The sequence below is a fragment of the Lynx canadensis genome, chromosome D2 (genome assembly GCF_007474595.2).
Source record: "Lynx canadensis isolate LIC74 chromosome D2, mLynCan4.pri.v2, whole genome shotgun sequence".
In the NCBI taxonomy this organism is placed as follows: Eukaryota; Metazoa; Chordata; class Mammalia; order Carnivora; family Felidae; genus Lynx; species Lynx canadensis.
The window spans coordinates 6,552,267-6,569,779 of NC_044313.2; the positions used below are offsets into that span (position 1 = coordinate 6,552,267).

At 43.6% G+C, this 17,513-nt stretch overlaps 1 protein-coding gene across 1 annotated transcript in view; it reads right to left on the reverse strand.

The window, feature by feature from the left end:
* The window catches only part of EDRF1 (erythroid differentiation regulatory factor 1), a 43,434-nt gene extending 31,071 nt beyond the window's left edge, over window positions 1-12,363 (reverse strand). Inside the window, 8 exon segments of the mRNA XM_030335472.1 lie at window positions 3,013-3,169; window positions 3,413-3,537; window positions 4,464-4,589; window positions 5,242-5,308; window positions 7,149-7,355; window positions 8,414-8,642; window positions 11,000-11,105; window positions 12,319-12,363. Of these exon segments, the coding sequence (XP_030191332.1) occupies window positions 3,013-3,169; window positions 3,413-3,537; window positions 4,464-4,589; window positions 5,242-5,308; window positions 7,149-7,355; window positions 8,414-8,642; window positions 11,000-11,105; window positions 12,319-12,363 (1,062 nt within the window).
* Between the last annotated feature and the right edge of the window lie 5,150 nt (window positions 12,364-17,513).

Genomic DNA, 17,513 nt, shown 5'->3' on the forward strand with positions numbered 1-17,513 from the left:
CCTAAAGCCTGCTTTGGATTCTGGGTCTTCCTCTCTTTCTGCCCCACCCTTGCTCTCACTCTGTCTCTCGAAAATAAACAAATGTTAAAAAAAATTAAAAAAAAAAACAAAACACCCTCAGCCATATAAAGATATAGATATATAGATATATAGATTTTTTTTAAGTAATCTTTCTACCCAACATGGGGATTGAACTTACAACCCCGTGATGAAGAGTTGCATGCTCTACTGACTGAGCCAGCCAGGCGACCCTCAGCAGTATTATCCTGGAGACATCGTCATCAGAACAGCCTCTAGTTTTGCTGTCTAATGTGTGCTTCACAGAATACGAGTCCCTAGGATATTCGGTGAAGAACTTCCAGAGGATTTGAAGCCTGCCGCTCACTACAGGCTTGATTTTGGAGAATAACAATGCCTATTATGTAAAAAAAAAAGCCTCTAAGAGACTCTGTAGTAGAAAAATCAACTTCCCCTCTGTAAAACCCAATGTTCTCAAACTTCTTTAATCTCTGAATACGTTTTATTCTTAATACAATCTGTGGAATATAAAAAAAAAAATTTAAGGCAGAGGAATCTTTGGCAACTCAGTCCGCCACTCAAATTTCAACCACTGGGGACAACTGCCTCAAGCATTACCGTCAATGCCGCAACAGATCCCAAGATCGGAAAGCTTACGTGCCACGCGCACTGCTTGTTCTATGAATTTACCTCTTGACCTACGTGTGTGCTCATCGGCTCAGCACCTGCCCGTGAAGTGCGTATACTCGACTACAAGCGCAGTGAGGTTGGGGTGGGGTGGGAGTGGGGGAGAACCTCCACTGCTTTTGCTGTGTCTTGTAATCTCTTTCATGAGTCCCAAAAGAACTTCAAAACTTTTTTGTTTATCCAGACAAGTTATCAACCTCTGGACCAAATCCCCAAATTGTACTCGTCAGGTAGTAAGTAGCTTTAGTGGGAGTCCGGGCTCTAGGTTATAACGTTCTCAATCAAAGTTTGGCTCCAAGGCCACCCAGACACCTATTTAACTCCATCCTTGCTTAACACAGGCCTCAAACTAGCAAGGTTCGTTTTGGGAACAAGAATTCACAAACAAAAATCTCTAAATTTGAAATTTAGGCAGTGTAATATCGTATCAAATATTCTGTCAAAGAATATCTTTATGGCAGGCTAGCAGTGCTCAGGACCACGCCATTGCCAGGATAATCGGATAATCCTACTGCTCCCAGGGCCCTTCTAAACACGCGTGGAGCACACAGATGCTGTGTGGGGTGCTGCTGCAAGGTTGAAGTCAGAGAGTTCAGGGTTTAGATCCTCACTCAGATGTCACCAGCTGTGACCGCGGGTGAACATCCTCTTGTACAAACTTTGGTTTACTTATTTGTAAGACGATACCACCAACGCTTAATACACACAAAGCTCCAAGGATGAAAAAAATGTGCACGTACACACATACGGATACACACGGCACAGAGTACGCGGCGTAAAAGGCATTAAGCAGATGCCAGTTCGCTTCCTCCACATACAAGTCTATAGATTCTCAAAAGCTTCCCTGACTTTTCACAGTGAGCCTTAAACAAGGGAAGGACAGAATGAGGAGGCTGGGAGACGAGCAGATGGGTAGCAGATTAGGTACTTCCGTTATGTGGTCCTTTTGTAACGTGTGGGGTTTGAAGTCAAGGAACATTCGATGAGTTTTTAAAAACTCTGTCAGGGGGCGCCTGGGTGGCGCAGTCGGTTAAGCGTCCGACTTCAGCCAGGTCACGATCTCGCGGTCCGTGAGTTCGAGCCCCGTGTCGGGCTCTGGGCTGATGGCTCAGAGCCTGGAGCCCGTTTCCAATTCTGTGTCTCCCTCTCTCTCTGCCCCTCCCCGTTCATGCTCGTCTCTCTCTGTCCCAAAAAAAATAAATGTTGGAAAAAAAAAAAAAACAAAAACTCTGTCAGTGTAATACAGTCACATACAAGAAAGTGCATAAACGAAATCCGATGGTAGAAGGACTAACTATCAGACAAAATATCCATGTAATCATTACCCAGGTCAGAACATGGGACCCTGCTGGCACGAAGCACCCAGCCCCTTCTCATGTACACAACACCCTCACCTCCTGGAAGTCAGCACCATGTGAACTTGCACGGTAATGATTTCCTTCCTTTTCATTATAGCTTGCCTGCCTTTGGAAAAAACTTAAATACATTACATAGCTTAATTAGCTTTCTCCATCTTAAAACCTACTAAAACTCACATCAAGTTAAATCTATTTGCCTCCTGTACCCTATAGTTTGGGAGGATAGCACCAATCTGGACAAATAAGTTCAATACCTGGGAGTATAGAACAAGAGAAAAAACACAATTTACCACGTTAAAAATCCTACTTTATCTTCTTCAACCTTGTGAGTACATTTTCCTAAAAACAGACATGCACAGTTTACATCTCTGCAGTTACCTTATTCTTTGATAAGACACAGTAAAAAAGACTAAACAAGAAATAAGAAGAATCCCAGAAAATAAGACACAAAACAGACACCCTACTCTCTCTTCCTTCTAAAAGCTTTACAACGTTAACGCAGGAACTTCATCCAGGAAATCCTAAGGGCAGTTTGACGCTTAACAATCTACAAGTTAAGATAAGAAGGTCAGTATTCACTTACAAACAGGCCTGTGAGTCTCAATATTTCACAGGCATTATTATAAATCTAAAGTGTAAGATATACCAGATTACATACTACTCTCAGGACTTCCAGGAGATAATTGGTACTGATAAACATACTGGCAAGCTACTTTAAATGCTGGTAAAAATTTTTAAATCTTTTGAATTAAAAAATTTGATCTAGCCATTCATAGTATTTTTGGTAGATTCTGTCTTGAGAGTCTAAAAAAAGTATTTTTCCTAATTAATTTTAGGCCATAAACTAGAGCATTTTTTTTTACTCCCATTCATCTATTTTTATTAACAAGATCACTGGTTTTGTCTTCTTAAACGAGTTTACCGAATTAACGTCTAAGGACTAACTAACCTGACTGGAAGCACTGGGATCCTCAGAGACTGAAGAAGGCATTTCAAAGGGGGCTGGCCAGGAAGCCCCATCGGAGTCAGTGGCCTGATGTGAACTGGACGGTCCCTGCTGTTCCGCAGCAGAGGGGACGGGCTGAGCAGCTCCATCGCCATTGATACTGGCCAGTCAGAAGAAAAGTATCGCACGGTTACTAAAGTTAACCTCACGGAACAGTCTACCAGCTTTTAAAACCCAAAGTCCACGATCAAGTATAAATCCCGTTACAAAAAGGAAGACAAGACATTGCAATGTCAACAATACCCCAGTTGCAAAACTTCAATTATTACTTTTACGAGCTTAAAATTAAATTTCGGATCAGTTTCCCCTTCCTTAAGGGAAGTGCAAACAAGTCGCCAAGTACCTGTAATATAAAAACTTGGAAAGAATAGCCTTCTGATACCAGTGCTCTTTGCTCTTTTTCTTCCTCTGCCACTTCTGATCGATAAGTCTCTGATAAAACTCCTTCAGCCACGTCCAGTCACCAGTCTGAGTGACAAGAGAAAACGATAAATACAGCAAACCCGTAGTCAAAACAATCTGTCAGCCACCACTCTTTTACAGGAAATACTCTATTTTTTGAATGCTACTTCCTAAACACATACTCAAACACTATCTTTCTAGACTCAACGTCTATCACCTCTTTTGGGAAATCTGTCTTTCTCTTCTCTGTGAGCCAGGCTAAGACAAGTGATTCTTCTTTGTAACACGTTCCTCGGTACCTGGAATAAGCCCCAGTGTGTATACCACACTGAAATTATCTGTGTATGTGTCTGCAACACCAAAACTCTAAGCTGCTAGCAAACGACCACTGTGATTTACTGTCACGTCTCGAGAGCTTGACCAGCAGCAAGCATACACGTACAGACTGAACGGCCAACAGTCTGAGTACAGAAACTGACCGCAAGCCTTGAGAAACTGAAACATTGCTATTACGCTTTATATAAAAAGTATCCACCATCAACACATGGGGGGTTTGGGAATAGGCATTTATCAAGGTACAGTTTGAGAAGCTCTGCTTTCAGCAAACCAATTAATTCCAATAACTATGTCTTCATTGGAAGAACTTCTAACCTTTTTCACATTTCCTGGCAGTCATGTTTCATGAGAATCTCTTCAATGGACACATCAAAGGATCTTTCAAAAATTTTAACTATTCCCTTAAATTTCCATTTTTTTCACAACTTTCTTCACTGGCTTCCTCCCTTTTCCTTGCAAGATTCCTGGCTGTTGGTTACCAGGAAGTTTCTTCTTCGTTCACTCTCTTTTCTATTTTTTTCTTTAGTAAAGCTTCTTTACATTCTGTGCAACATCTTACTTCTTAGCTGCCGAAGTGCTGGACTGCGTGCCCACCCAAGCCTTTCTTTGGATTAAAATAATGCTTTAATGGTTGTTTTTCCACAAAAAAGTATTACCTGAGACGATCTCATAAAGAGCTCTTGAATATCTAACTCGTCTAACAAGAGAGTCCTTCCGATGCGATGTACGGCCATGCTCACGTGGGATTTGCTGTAGGGAATCTTCAGGAGCTTTTTTATGTTCTTTGAAAAATTAAGAGAAGACAGTTTAAGAAAAAGACCTTATTACTGTGACTTGAGCTCTTTCAAATCTTCATGGTTTGAAAGCATAATAAACTTCATTCCCCTAACGTTATACAAACTGTACTGGACACGAAGAGCTAAATACAAACATACAGAAGACAGAGCTTTACAAACACAATCACCTACACTTTACCAGTCATGCTACATTAATGTAAATGACAGTCAAAGATTTATTTTTACACAAAAGAATTTCCTAAAGTTAAGGGTGTAGGTCACACTTTCACAAGGACCTAGGCTTTCAGCATATCAAATAAAACCACCCAACTAAGGAGTGGGAGAGTCTGTTCTAAGTACCATTTTTAATTCTCAATTGGTAACATTATATAAATCATCCCAAACATTATAATCACCTATACTTGCTACTATAAAATACAACCACCAATATCACTATTGCCACTGCCAGTGTTTGGGCGCTGCTCCTTCCTTTTTGAAAGGAGAGGTGGCCGAGCATGACTTTATTAACAAAAGAGATATTCGATAATCAGATGACTGTACCTTATTTCACCAGTAATTTTTCAAGGCTACAGAACACAGCATGCTACAAATCCCGGGCATAAACACCCCAACTACAGTCCCCAGTAAAGACACTTACTTCAGAGTCAGAAACGACGTCCACATCATTTCCCACAGAATCAATAAAGTCGTACGCCATTCCAAAGCTAATGGGGGGAACAAAGGCCACAACCGTCATGCCCATGACGACATAAGTACGAGTTTATAATACAGTATTTCATCACTCCCAGGATACACATTTTCCACATTTTACCATCTCTGAAATCAGTCTGCCTAAAGCCATTAGAGTGGAGTAGCCTTTCCTTCTTAGTGGTACACAGAACAATGATGTGACTTAATCACGTCTTAGATTTGATAGAATATAGTAATCATTGTTAGAAGCAATAGGAAACATCTAGAAAAAAATTAACAATTTTTTTTTTTTGTAATTACAAATCCCCAAAAAACCTCCAAACAAAAACACTTTAAGATACTATTCTTTTTTAGGTGGGGAGATAAGAAAAATATAAACAGAAACATTTATCAGGATTTTAGTCTCTAGGATTGTGTTGCTAGCGATATACAATCAATACTACTTTTTCAAAACAACAACAACAAAAAAAACCAGAACCTGACACTAATTCAGCCAGAAGGAGAAAAGAAAAAAAATGTTGTGTCAGGTACCACGTGAGGCACATCTATAATCTCTAAGTCTGAACAGCAGCTGAGGTCGCCACATTTCAGTTAGTAAGCGGCAGAGGTTCAGAATACTTACCTAGGACCACCTCATTTCACATGCTGATGATTTACCATGCAGGCTGGGCAAGTACTTAACCTTTCTAAGCTTCAGTTTTTCCATTTAAAAATCAGTTAACAGAACCTAACTCAAAGGGCTGTTTTGAGAATTAAAAGAGATAAACATATAAAGTACTCAATGCACTGTTTGCACACAATCGATGTAACTAAAATTTAAATTACTTCATAATATTTAATTGTGTTGACATATAATTTATTAAGTCTTTCTCCTAGAGGAAGGTATTTGGACTACTCCCAAATTTTTGCTAGTATAAATAATGCTGCAACATTTTGCGAACACAACTTTTACCTTCTGAGGCATTAGGATGATTTCTAAACTACTAACTCATTAGGTTTTCTTTTTTTTTTGAGAGAGAGAAAGAAATCCAGCAGGGGGAAGGACAAAAGGGGGTGGGGGAGGGAGACAGGATCTTACACTCCTCTGGGCTGGGTGTGGAGCCAGAGCTCAATCTCATTAACCAGGGAATCATAACCTGAGCCAAAATCAAGAAGTCAGATTCTTAACTGACCGAGCCACCCAGGCGCCCCAGAACTCATTAGGTATTAATGCATTTATGGCTCTGCTGTAGTTATATGGACATATTTTACGGTTCATCACAGAGAGGAAAAATAGAGAATCCTACACATTAAATAGTCTACATGTTAGTAGAGGTTTCTCTGTAAGAATCCAGGCCACTCTCTCCCTTAAATACCATCAGCAGAATTTCCAGCAACTGACTCAGCAAGTGTCAGAGTGTAGGTCACCCAACATGCTGGGTTTCTACATCAGGCTTTTTCAGACCAAATAATCCAGTACCATTTAATGAAAACTCCCCAGGACAGATTAGGTAGTGTTAAGGGTTTTCCTCCTCAGGTGCCACCCCTGATGCTTGGTATCCACATAGTCAAAAGGTAGGCAGACTGGCTAAAAATAAAACAGCTGATTGAATTTTAGTGGCTAAAACTGAGATCTGTTGAGAACATGATGCAGACCCGAAAGAAGTATTCGCAACTGATATCTTCAGACTGGAACATAAGCCCTCTAGGAGGGGGAAGAGGACTTTGAAAGTCAAACACAACCTTTTCCTAAAGGGAAATCTCATCAAGATGATGAGCGTTACAAATTAAACTGAAAAAGCAAATATCAGAGTTCGGGGCGGGGGTGGGGGGGGTGCTGGGAGACAGGTAAAAACGCCACTGATTAATATTTACCTTGAAAATGGCTTGCTTTTCTTACTATTGCCAAGAATGGTAGTTCCTGCCGGCCCTAGTTTGGCACTCTCTCGCAACCAGTTGGCAGGTGGGAGTTTCAAGTCTGTTTTCTCTTCAAGGCGTGCAAATGCTGTTCGAGGAGGGGCAGAAGAGTATTTCACCACAGCTCGGCTCTTCACTTCATTGCCTCCAAGAAATAAATGATCCCTAATTAACACATTGGATGAAACTTTAATGACACTACTAAGAATTTAAAATGCCACCTTTAAAAAAAAGAAAAAGAAATCCCACCACGTCAGGCTTCACAAGACTATGTGCTACATGTTTCTAATGGCAAGAAACGCAAGCATTTACTTAGCTGTTTTTCACATAATTTCAAAGAAAAACAAGAGTCAATGAGTATAATGTTTACGGTTATCAGCTAAGACAGTGGTCAAGCAGGAACCAAGGAAGAGTCAATAGTGTTACAGTAATGAAATGTGAGATTGGATAAAATCTCTGCTCATTATTCAAGATGTATTACTTTCACCTGAATATCATTTAGAAAGTAGCTTGTTACACGGTATCTGGGGCTTTTTTGTTTTCATTTTTTTAAGTAAGCTCTACGCCCAACGTGGGGCTTGAACTCAGGATCCAGAGATCAAGAGTCAAATGCTCTACCGACTGAGCCAGCCAGGCATCCCTGGGGCTTTTTTGTTTGTTTTCAAGCAACGTTTGGTAACTGAGTCGTCAGTTGATTACACATACTCTCTCAACCTTTAACTTCATAGGAAGGCGCTGGGATTCCTCACACTCTTCACTCGCACACCCCCCAAGCAAGCTCAGTGTCCGATTTCACTAACCTTTCACGCGCTCCCTTTTCGGCCCGGCAGACACTCTGCAACCCTTCCAGGATTATCTCCTTCCCATGTCGGCGAGCTCCCCCCAGCCCCCGACACCCTCTCTTTGCCCTCCAGCTTTGCATGACTGTGTCACATTCTGGAACCACGTATTTACGGGATCGCTCCTTGAGAGCGGAGATCGTCTCTAACTCACTTCTCGGTTACAACCGAGTGGAAAGCCAGAACTGCTTGTGATAGGAGTAACTTGCCCGCAAAAACCCCGAATACCTGACGACAGACACGCGGCTTCCACTCCGTTTGAGGGGACTGCCCGGGAGGCGCGGAGAAGGCACCCGAAGCCGCCAGGAATCGTGACATCCCTCCCCGGCGAAGCGGGCCCGAAGCTCCCGGAGCCCGGCAGGTCCCGCCCCAGGGCGGACTCACCTGTGCTGAAGGTTCCTCGGATTCTCCCTGGGACAGGAGGCTGAGCCCTCCCCGAGCAGCGGCCCGGCCGGCGGCGACTCGGCCCCAGCTCCTTGGAGTCCCCCATCACCTCGGCCCAGAGTAGGCGAGGCAAAACGGGACCCGAGGAGCCGCGGCAGCACCGGGCCAGCGGCTCGGTGCCACAGCAGAGCCCGCGCCAGAGACGCCCCGCTCACTGCACTTCCGGTTCCTGACCGGAAGGAGGTACGGTGACGCGTCCAAATCTCGCGAGCTTTATGCTAGCGGCCCGGCTCCGGCCTTCTCCAGTGGCAGCCACCTTTGCGGCAGGGGCGGAGAGCTGTAGTGCGCCTGCGCTTGTCGGAGCCTCTTCAGGAGACCACTTTCTCGCGGTATCTGATTCTCAGGCTCCACCCCTTGCACGCTTTTCATCTTTGTTGGCCAACAGTTCTCGGGACGTGGGCTTTGGGATGTCAGTTTCCGCCGAGGTCGTCCTTGCGTGGGCGGGGGAGGTGAGGGTGGCCGTTTAACCCGGGCTCCCGTGAAATAAGTGGCCAAGCGTTAGCACTCCCGCCTTTCCAGCCGTCAGTGACCCTCAGCTTACAAACTGGCTGACAGCCCCAGGGAAGGAGAGAGCAGGTGCCCAGGCGAGGGGCAGACAGACCCAGTGAGGCAGAGACCCGGTGCCCAGGTGAGGGGCTCGGCGTCCTGCCCCAGCATCACATGCTGGTGTGGGTGCAGCCCCAAGTGTAGCAGCGGCGGGGCTCCGTGGGGAGGACGACCCTCCGCCTTTGCTAAAGGGATGCATTTCAAAGGCGATGGCACCTCACCAGTGTTTGCAAGGTCCCTCGTTTGCTTAGTGACTCGTGGAGCATCTGCGGAATGCATGCTATTTGTCAGGCCCCAGGGAGCTAGCAAAGGGCTTTCTGGGTGATCCAAGGTTTGTCCAGCGTTAACGTGCATAGGAAACAACTTGGGGGTCTTGTAGACACGCAGGTTCTGATTCAATAGGGTCTGGGTGGGCCCGAGATTCTGCATTGCTTTTTTTTTGTTTAATTTTTTTTTTCAACGTTTATTTAGTTTTGGGACAGAGAGAGACAGAGCATGAACGGGGGAGGGGCAGAGAGAGAGGGAGACACAGAAGCGGAAAACAGGCTCCGGCTCCGAGCCATCGCCCAGAGCCTGACGCGGGGCTCGAACTCCCGGACCGCGAGATCGTGACCTGGCTGAAGTCGGACGCTTAACCGACTGCGCCACCCATGCGCCCCGAGATTCTGCATTTCTAACGGACTAACAGGAGACGATGCCAGTGGGTTGGAAGTAGTCAAGAGGTAGAGAAATAGCTAGGGCCGTGTGAAAGGTTGGGAGATGCTAGCTCTTTTACGCTCAAAACTCCGCATCTAATGTCCTATCAAGCGTAGTTTAAATATGGCCACATCCTTCGCAATTGCTGTAAAATATTGGGAGCTTTTTGAAAAATTATTTCACCTGCTGGTTATTTGGCTCTCTTAACTTGTAGCTCACATTAGGCTCTGATAACGCCGTTATGTGCATATTCACACGTCCTTGACTGAGGAAGCTCCACTTACCAACTGTTTTCAAATGTAAGAAAACATTCTTACAAATTATATTAACAATGAATTAGATACTATAGTACATTTTGTAGGCATTGTATTGATTTCGCTATCGTTTTTGTATTTGTAGTCCCATTTGCAGGGTAATATTTATTACAGTAAAAAAATGGACACAATTGGGCGCCCTGGGTGGCTCAGTTAAGCGTCTGACTTCGGCTCAGTTATGATCTCGCAGTTCATGAGTTGGAGCCCTGTATCAGGCTCTGTGCTAACAGCTCAGAGCCTGGAACCTGCCTCAGATTCTGTGTCTCCCTGTCTCTCTGTCCCTCCACTCGCATCTCATCTATCTCTCTCTCTCCTCTCTCCTCTCTCTCTCTCTCTTCCTCTCTGTCTCTCTCTCTCTCAAATAAAAACATTAAAAATTAAAAAAAATTTTTAATTGGATACAATTTAACTTATCTAGCATTAGGAAGATTGGTGACTCTTTTGGTATATAATACCACTAACTTATGCTTAACTATTCTTTTTCAGGAATGTTCAAGAACATGTAAATTGGTGCATGATATGGTAATGATAACATTTTAAAAAAGCAAATATGCGTTATGATCCTAATTTTTAAAACATGTCTTTTTCTGTGTGTCCATAAACACACGTCTGAGAGATCAGATGAAGAGATTTAAAATTTGTTCTTTAAAGTTTATTTTCCAATTTTCTTTCTGAGTATGCATTATTTATAAAATACCATTTTTATTAAGCTTTTAAACACATTTAGAGTTTAGCTTCCAGTAATCTTTAATTCTGTATAATCTTTAAGTCTGTATATTCTTCGTAAGAAGGATTTTTCTGAGGCAGCAGTAATTCTTTTTCAGGACTCAATATATTGTAGTCTTCTTGAGAAGTAGGTTTCCTGAACCCTTGCTGATGTTGCTTAGTAGAAAAATGTGCTGGAAATGGCCTATAAAAGGTAAGAGGCAATGATACAGAGAGACCCAGAAATTCGGCATAGAGAGGTCACTGCCAAAAGGGTCCCGGGAGCAGAAGGGGTTCTTCAGGCTGTGAGGGGGACCATTGACTTTCAGCAGCCGTTTGTGGCGTGAAAACTGGAGAAGGGACTGGATTTCCTGAGGCCACGCCCAGGGTTAGAACCCGCGAGAAGTGGGCAGTCAGGGAGGGGAGCGCCTCAGGGCAGGAGAATTGGGCCCATGTGAGTTACAGAAGGTGGATCCATTCTTCCAGCTCTGAAGTGGCTTGTTAATTGCTTTCTTTCCTCTGTTCAGACATTGTAGTGATCTGTGTTTGCGTTTGTGTTATTGTTTCTGATGTAAGTGATTGAAATTTAATGTTGTGGTGACATGGATCATTACTTCCAGAATTTCACACTTTAAGAAGCTTATTTATATTTGGTTTTGTATTGTATCAGTGTCGCCTTCCTCCTCCTTCCCTATCCCCCCAGCTCTCAGCCCAGCTCGGGGTGTACTTCATCATCTATGGATTGCTCTGCCTTGTCGGTATCAGTTCTTGTAACCAATCAGCACTCTCAGGTGTTTACTTGGCTCCCCAGTACCTGATGCTTTCACCACTTAGAAAGTGTTGTTGAATGAATGAACCGCTTACGGTTGTTCAACAAGCTGTTCCAGAAGCCTGTGTTTACTGGTGCTTTTCCTCTGCTTAGAATACCTTTCCCTTCCTCACTTGGCTTATTCCTCAAGACTCATCTCAGGTATCATCTCTAATAAGTCTCTCCTGACACCTCCTGCCTCCTGTGAGCTCCTCGGGGGCTAGTGTCCCATCTGATCATCCGTTTTTACCAACACCAGGCATAGCACCAGCACACTAAACTGTTTAGCTTTAGGCCACAGAGGTACAATAACTAGTATGACAGGGCCTTTAAAATGCTTTATCAGAGTGTTTGAGACATTGAAATAATGTTGTTGGCTCCAGTTTTAGTGTTTTTAATCTGCAAAACCAAAGCTACAAATGTTTAATGAAGTATCTCCAGACTATTGCTGCGTCAGCCATTAATTGTTAAAGTTCATATTCACACGCAGCCCGTTCCATTCTAAGACAAATTCCAATTTGTAGGTTAGGCTGCACTTAAAATATCCTCCCCGGCACACATGATGACTTCAGAGAAATGCCAATCATAAATTGCTTAGTGACTCACGGCACACATTATTTTCCGAAGCAAAATTAGAAATCTTGCCAGAAACGTTTACAGTTCTCTGTATGGCCGATGTGCCTAGGGCCCTTGGAGTTCCACCTGCAGAGAGGAGAACATACAGAGACCACTTCAATTTGCCACAGTCCCTCCACGACCCAGTGTCTTCCACCTACCCGCCCTCGCTCGTTTACTTTGCTTGCTGGACCTTGGAAGGCCATGGGTTACTGACTCCGTCCTGGACTCTCAGAGCTGGAAGAGAGATTTGAGATTATCTGAGGCCACCCCATCCCTCTGCAGATGCGAGCAGCGAGGTCTGGACAGGAGAATGGAATTGACTTGTTGCACATCAGACCAAGCCAGTTTAACAGCAAAGGCAGGATGAGTCTGCGACCCACGCAAACTTAGAGAAAGTTGAATTGCAGTCTCGGGCCCCTGGACCTTTAATTTGTCTCGGAATCTCCAGAGGAAATTGTGAAACGTCTCCGGCCATCTCCAGATTCAAAATCCATATTCTAGGCTAGTGCCAAGAATCTGCATTTTCAGCACGATTACAGTCTCTTGACCCCCGTGGCCTAGGACCACAGACACCCTGCTGGGGCACAGGAAGAACTGGTACACCTTTAATCTGAAAGTAAGGGCAAAATTAAGCCTTGCTGATAGTGAATATGCAGATTGACACAGGCACCCTTCCTTGGGCCACGTATCAGTCAGGTAAGATTGGGTCCTGCAGCCAAAACCAATGATCCCCGAGCGTAGTGACCTACAAGCAGGGTTCCCAAGCGACATGCAGGATGCTAAGTTACGTGTGAATTTCAGGTAAACTGTGAAAACATTTTTAAGGGTAAGAATGTCCCGAATGTTTATTGGAAGTGTGTCCTGTGCAGTTTGAGACCTACTTGCACTAATCCACATAACGTTTAGTCTGCGAGAGACCACCTCAACCCGGGGCATTTCCAGTTGAATAGTGGGTGCAGCATGACAAAACAAGGCCATTAGGAGAATCTTTTCAGAATTCTGTGATGAGGGGTGATCTCGAAAATCTCACGTACCAAACACAGTTCACAGATCATCTTGCAACACTCAAAAGAATTGTCGAGGGGCGCCTGGGTGGCTCAGTCGGTTGAACGTCCGACTCCGGCTCAGGTCGTGATCTCGCGGTCCGTGAGTTCAAGGCCGGCGTCGGGCTCTGTGCCAACAGCTGGGAGCCTGTTTCGGATTCTGTGTCTCCCTCTCTCTCTGACCCTCCCCCGCTCATTCTCTGTCTCAAAAAAATAAATAAACGTTAAGAAAAAAAAATTAAAGAAAAAAAGAATTGTCGAGCTTAAAGAATGAGTTACAATATTTTATAAAAAGTGTCCCACATTTCCTCACCTTTTCTGTGATGGCACATAGCTGTCATTAGGATGTTTTTGGAGAAAATTTCACAAAAATAAACAGACTTAATCTATTCGTCCAAGATAAAGGTGGTGTCTGAACAGCGAGTGAGAAAAGTCATTGGTTTAAAAAAAAAAAAAAACAAAAAAAAAACCTTAGAGAGCATTTTGGAAAATAAATGTTTACAAATCTTTCCAACATTCTGTGATTTTGTTGCTAAAACTGACCTATACCGTGTATAAAAAAACTCATTTCCACACAGTCAACTTGAGAGCTGAAATTTCTCACCTCCTTTAAAACTCTTCCAAATGGAGTTTGTTTTAAATTTATTGAGGGGGGTGCCTGGGTGGCTCAGTCCGACTTCAGCTCAGGTCATGATCTCGTGGTTCACAAGGTAGAGCCCTGCGTCCGGCTCTGTGCTGACAGCTTAGAGCCTGGAGCCTGCTTCAGATTCTGTCTCCCTCTCGCTGCCCCTACCCCGCAGACTCTCTCTCTTTCCCTCCCTCTCTCTCCCTCTCTAAAAAATAAACGCTAAAATTTTTTTTAAAAAGGAAACAAGTGTATTGAGGACTTCTAAGGAGGACAGTGGTTTGGATCTGTTTTACCTAAGGCGGTGTGGGAGGGAAGGGAGACAGCAGAGCAGACGACTACAGAGACCGGCAAGCCTGCCCTGCACACCCTGAAGGCTTGTGAAAACCCTATCCACGTGGTAATTGTTTTCTTCGATACCACTCATTGGCATTCTTAGAATGCCCAGACTGACCTCTTTGTCAGCCACCAACTGATTTGTTTACCCCAAACATGCGCCTGCAAAGTTCACTATTCCCAGCTGCCAGCAGGTGTCTTCCTTTCTGCTTTCTCTTATACATCCTGTTTTAAATTTTGCTCCTTGACAACAGCCTGTTGACCTTTCTTCCTCACCTAGGGGTAAACAAATTGCATGCAAAACAACTAACTTAATAGATCTGAATTATTCCTTGACACCATGTAATTGGTTTGCAAAAGACTGACTCAAAGAAGTTGGAAATGTAACCAAATTTTAGCTACAATGTTTGCATCGTCTATGGCTACAAGTGAAATGAGCAGTTGGACTTGGTAAGCTCTGAAACCGTGTGATTCAGTCCTATTTACTTGCCTTTTGAGACATTTTAAGTAACGGCAGCCATTCCAACTGAGTTTTGAAATAAACTGAACTTAGAAGGACACTTCAAGTTGTTCTATCACAAAGTTTTCCACCAAGAGCCACAAAAATAAAATCGTGTGACCACTTTACTCTCGTTTAAAGAGTATCAGTGGAACAGAACCAGTTTGAAGTCAACACGTAAAACACAAATATTTTAAATATTGTTTTCTACTTTTGTGTTTTCATGTTAATGTGCTACTGTGACTGGGTCATTTACAAGTAAGTAAATACACAGACATTGAGGCTGCACGTCCAGAACATTTTTTGAACCAATAATAATGTGTGATAAGAAAGTTTATAGACAGCTGTTTTTAGAAAGACTGTTTAGGCACACCATGGTACCTAACACCACTTGCCAGCTATTCTTTAAGTCAAGAATAGTTATCAAGTTAATGATCTATGCAGTATTTTCCTTTACGCTTTAACAAGAGTAGAAGAATTTTAAAGTATAAGACAATGCAAACTTTGATGTGCAATTTACCAGCATAATATAGCAAAACCCTCTTGGTTAAAACTACACGATACCTTGTTTAATTTAGGTGATAATTATTTAAGTGCTGTTCTGTAGACTAATAACATTTAAGCAAATTATTTGAAACTCTTTGGAAACCATTTTGATGGCACTTGAAGGAGTTGCTTTTCTAGATTCCGGAAGAACTTAAATTCTTTTGTAAGCTATTCATTTTTGGCTTTCAGAATACAATGCAAGTGATTGTAGGGGCAGGCTGTCTCTGCTAGGTATTACCTTCACAGCAAGAACGTTCTTAGTCTTTGTGAGTTTTATCCTCCGAAGCTGATCGTCACCCTAAATGAAGCCTAGGAACAGTTTCAAAGTCACTGAGCATCTGCTGTTCAGGCCAACTCGGTGGCTGGAGCCCAAGTGGTGGTCCCTGCTGTGCACGTACCCTCGGCTAAGAGTGAGAAGGAGGGAATTCTCAGATGAATCTTCAAATCAATCCCTCAATCAGGCTCTGCCTGTGGGTCCCCCTCTCTGCCTTTCTAGTTAAGGGCTTGGCCTTTGCAGACGCTAATGAATCGCTGAGCTATTAAGCATTTACAAGGAGCCTTCCAGTGGAGACAACAAAAGGAAGGCATCACTTAGTGCCAAAGTGTCAGATGTCAAAGCCACCGACGGGACAGACATTTTTACTAAACATTTCTGTATTTGTCTTCGCATGGGCATTTTACTTTCTCAGTGTCGTGCAGTCACAAGGCACCCAGTAATAGAATCCACTGCATGTAAAGGTCGGGCTGAATGATAAACCACCGGATGAACCATGGGTGTTAGCCACATATGACAATTTTTTTACATATTTATTTACATTTTTCCTCTCTAGGAAATGAAGCCAGAATCCACAGATGTCATTATCCATCTACATACATCTGTTTACTACCCAGAAGGCAAGGATATTGCATTTTAAAAGGGTCTGGACTTTTGTTCTTATCACAAATGACTTGAGTGGCTCTGACCATTCACATTTACCCGGAGTGAAAGTGTCAGTGAAAGCTTTGCTTCCTGGAGAGCTTTGAGATTCTGGTACAAAAGGCATTTTATAAGCACAAAGTGGAAAAGCATCATTTATATTCATTTGCTGCTGTGGCATTTCTCTCTGGAATCTTCCTCTTGTCTGTCAACATTGTACAAAAAGACTGGCCTCATCTACATTACAAATATCATTCTTTTAATGGTCTGCAAGTAGGAAAGAGACAGCATAAGAAGGGAGGGGGCGGAGAAACTCGAGGTCTCCTGTTGGAAGATCTAGGCTTGTTTATCCCTAAAACTGGGTGCACATCACCAGTGTGGATGCTGTGAATTGTTTCGGAAAGACTGGGGTATGGGAGTACTACAATGCTTTGTGTGCGATGAATGTTTATATGCAGTTGCAGTGACTCATGGGAGGATCGCAGCCACGGGGAAAATCCTCAGAGGGGTCATTTAGAATGGAACCAATCTTTCTGGGCAGAGGGTGATCTGCATTGGCCTCCACCTGCCACAGGAAGGCTTCCGGAGCGGAGACATTTCCACTGAGATGTCTCCTGGGACCTGTGGCAAATCCTTCCTCACAGGGGACTCTACTTGGTGTGATTTAAGAAACATCAAGGACTTTATGTCCCAGAAGAGCTCAGTGTGCGGCTTATCACACACACGGGTTAGGGTTTGCCAACCGGGTTAGTTGAAGTTGAGCCCAGCTCTGAGGGGCCCCCATTCTCACCCGGGGAATGTTCTAGAACATGGGACATTACTCAAGAGGCAGGGCCTGGGATGGTGTTACTTGGGTCAAAGGTCTGAGCGTGAAGACCATGTAAATGAGTGGAGGCGAGTGTAGATTCGGGGGGGACAGGAGCTTGGAGGACAGAAGCGCAGCCACAGCAAAGGATGGTACCCGGAGGAAGAGAGACCTGTATCCCAATCCTGTCTCTCATACCTGTGCCTGGGGCCTCCTCTGAGTCTGCAAGCCAGCCGCTGCTGCTTTTACTCCTTTGCCTTCTTCTTCAGATCTTTCCATCACAAAAATTTCAAAGATACACCTAAGTAGAGAGAATGGGAAGGCGAACCCCTTTTCACCCATCACCATCACCCGCCTTGAACAGTTGCCAACACACATCCCGTCTGCCTCCTGCCCCCGACCCTCCCCTGCCTCCAATTATTATTGAAATTGGTTCATTCTTAATTTAATTTTTTTTTTTATTTAATTTTTATTTAGAATCCATTTTTAATTTAATCTTCCCTGTTGCATTTTTCTGGCCGTTTTTGCCCGTCAGTCACTGTCTTAAGTCAGTCTGCTGAGTTGGCTCTGAAAAGACACATTT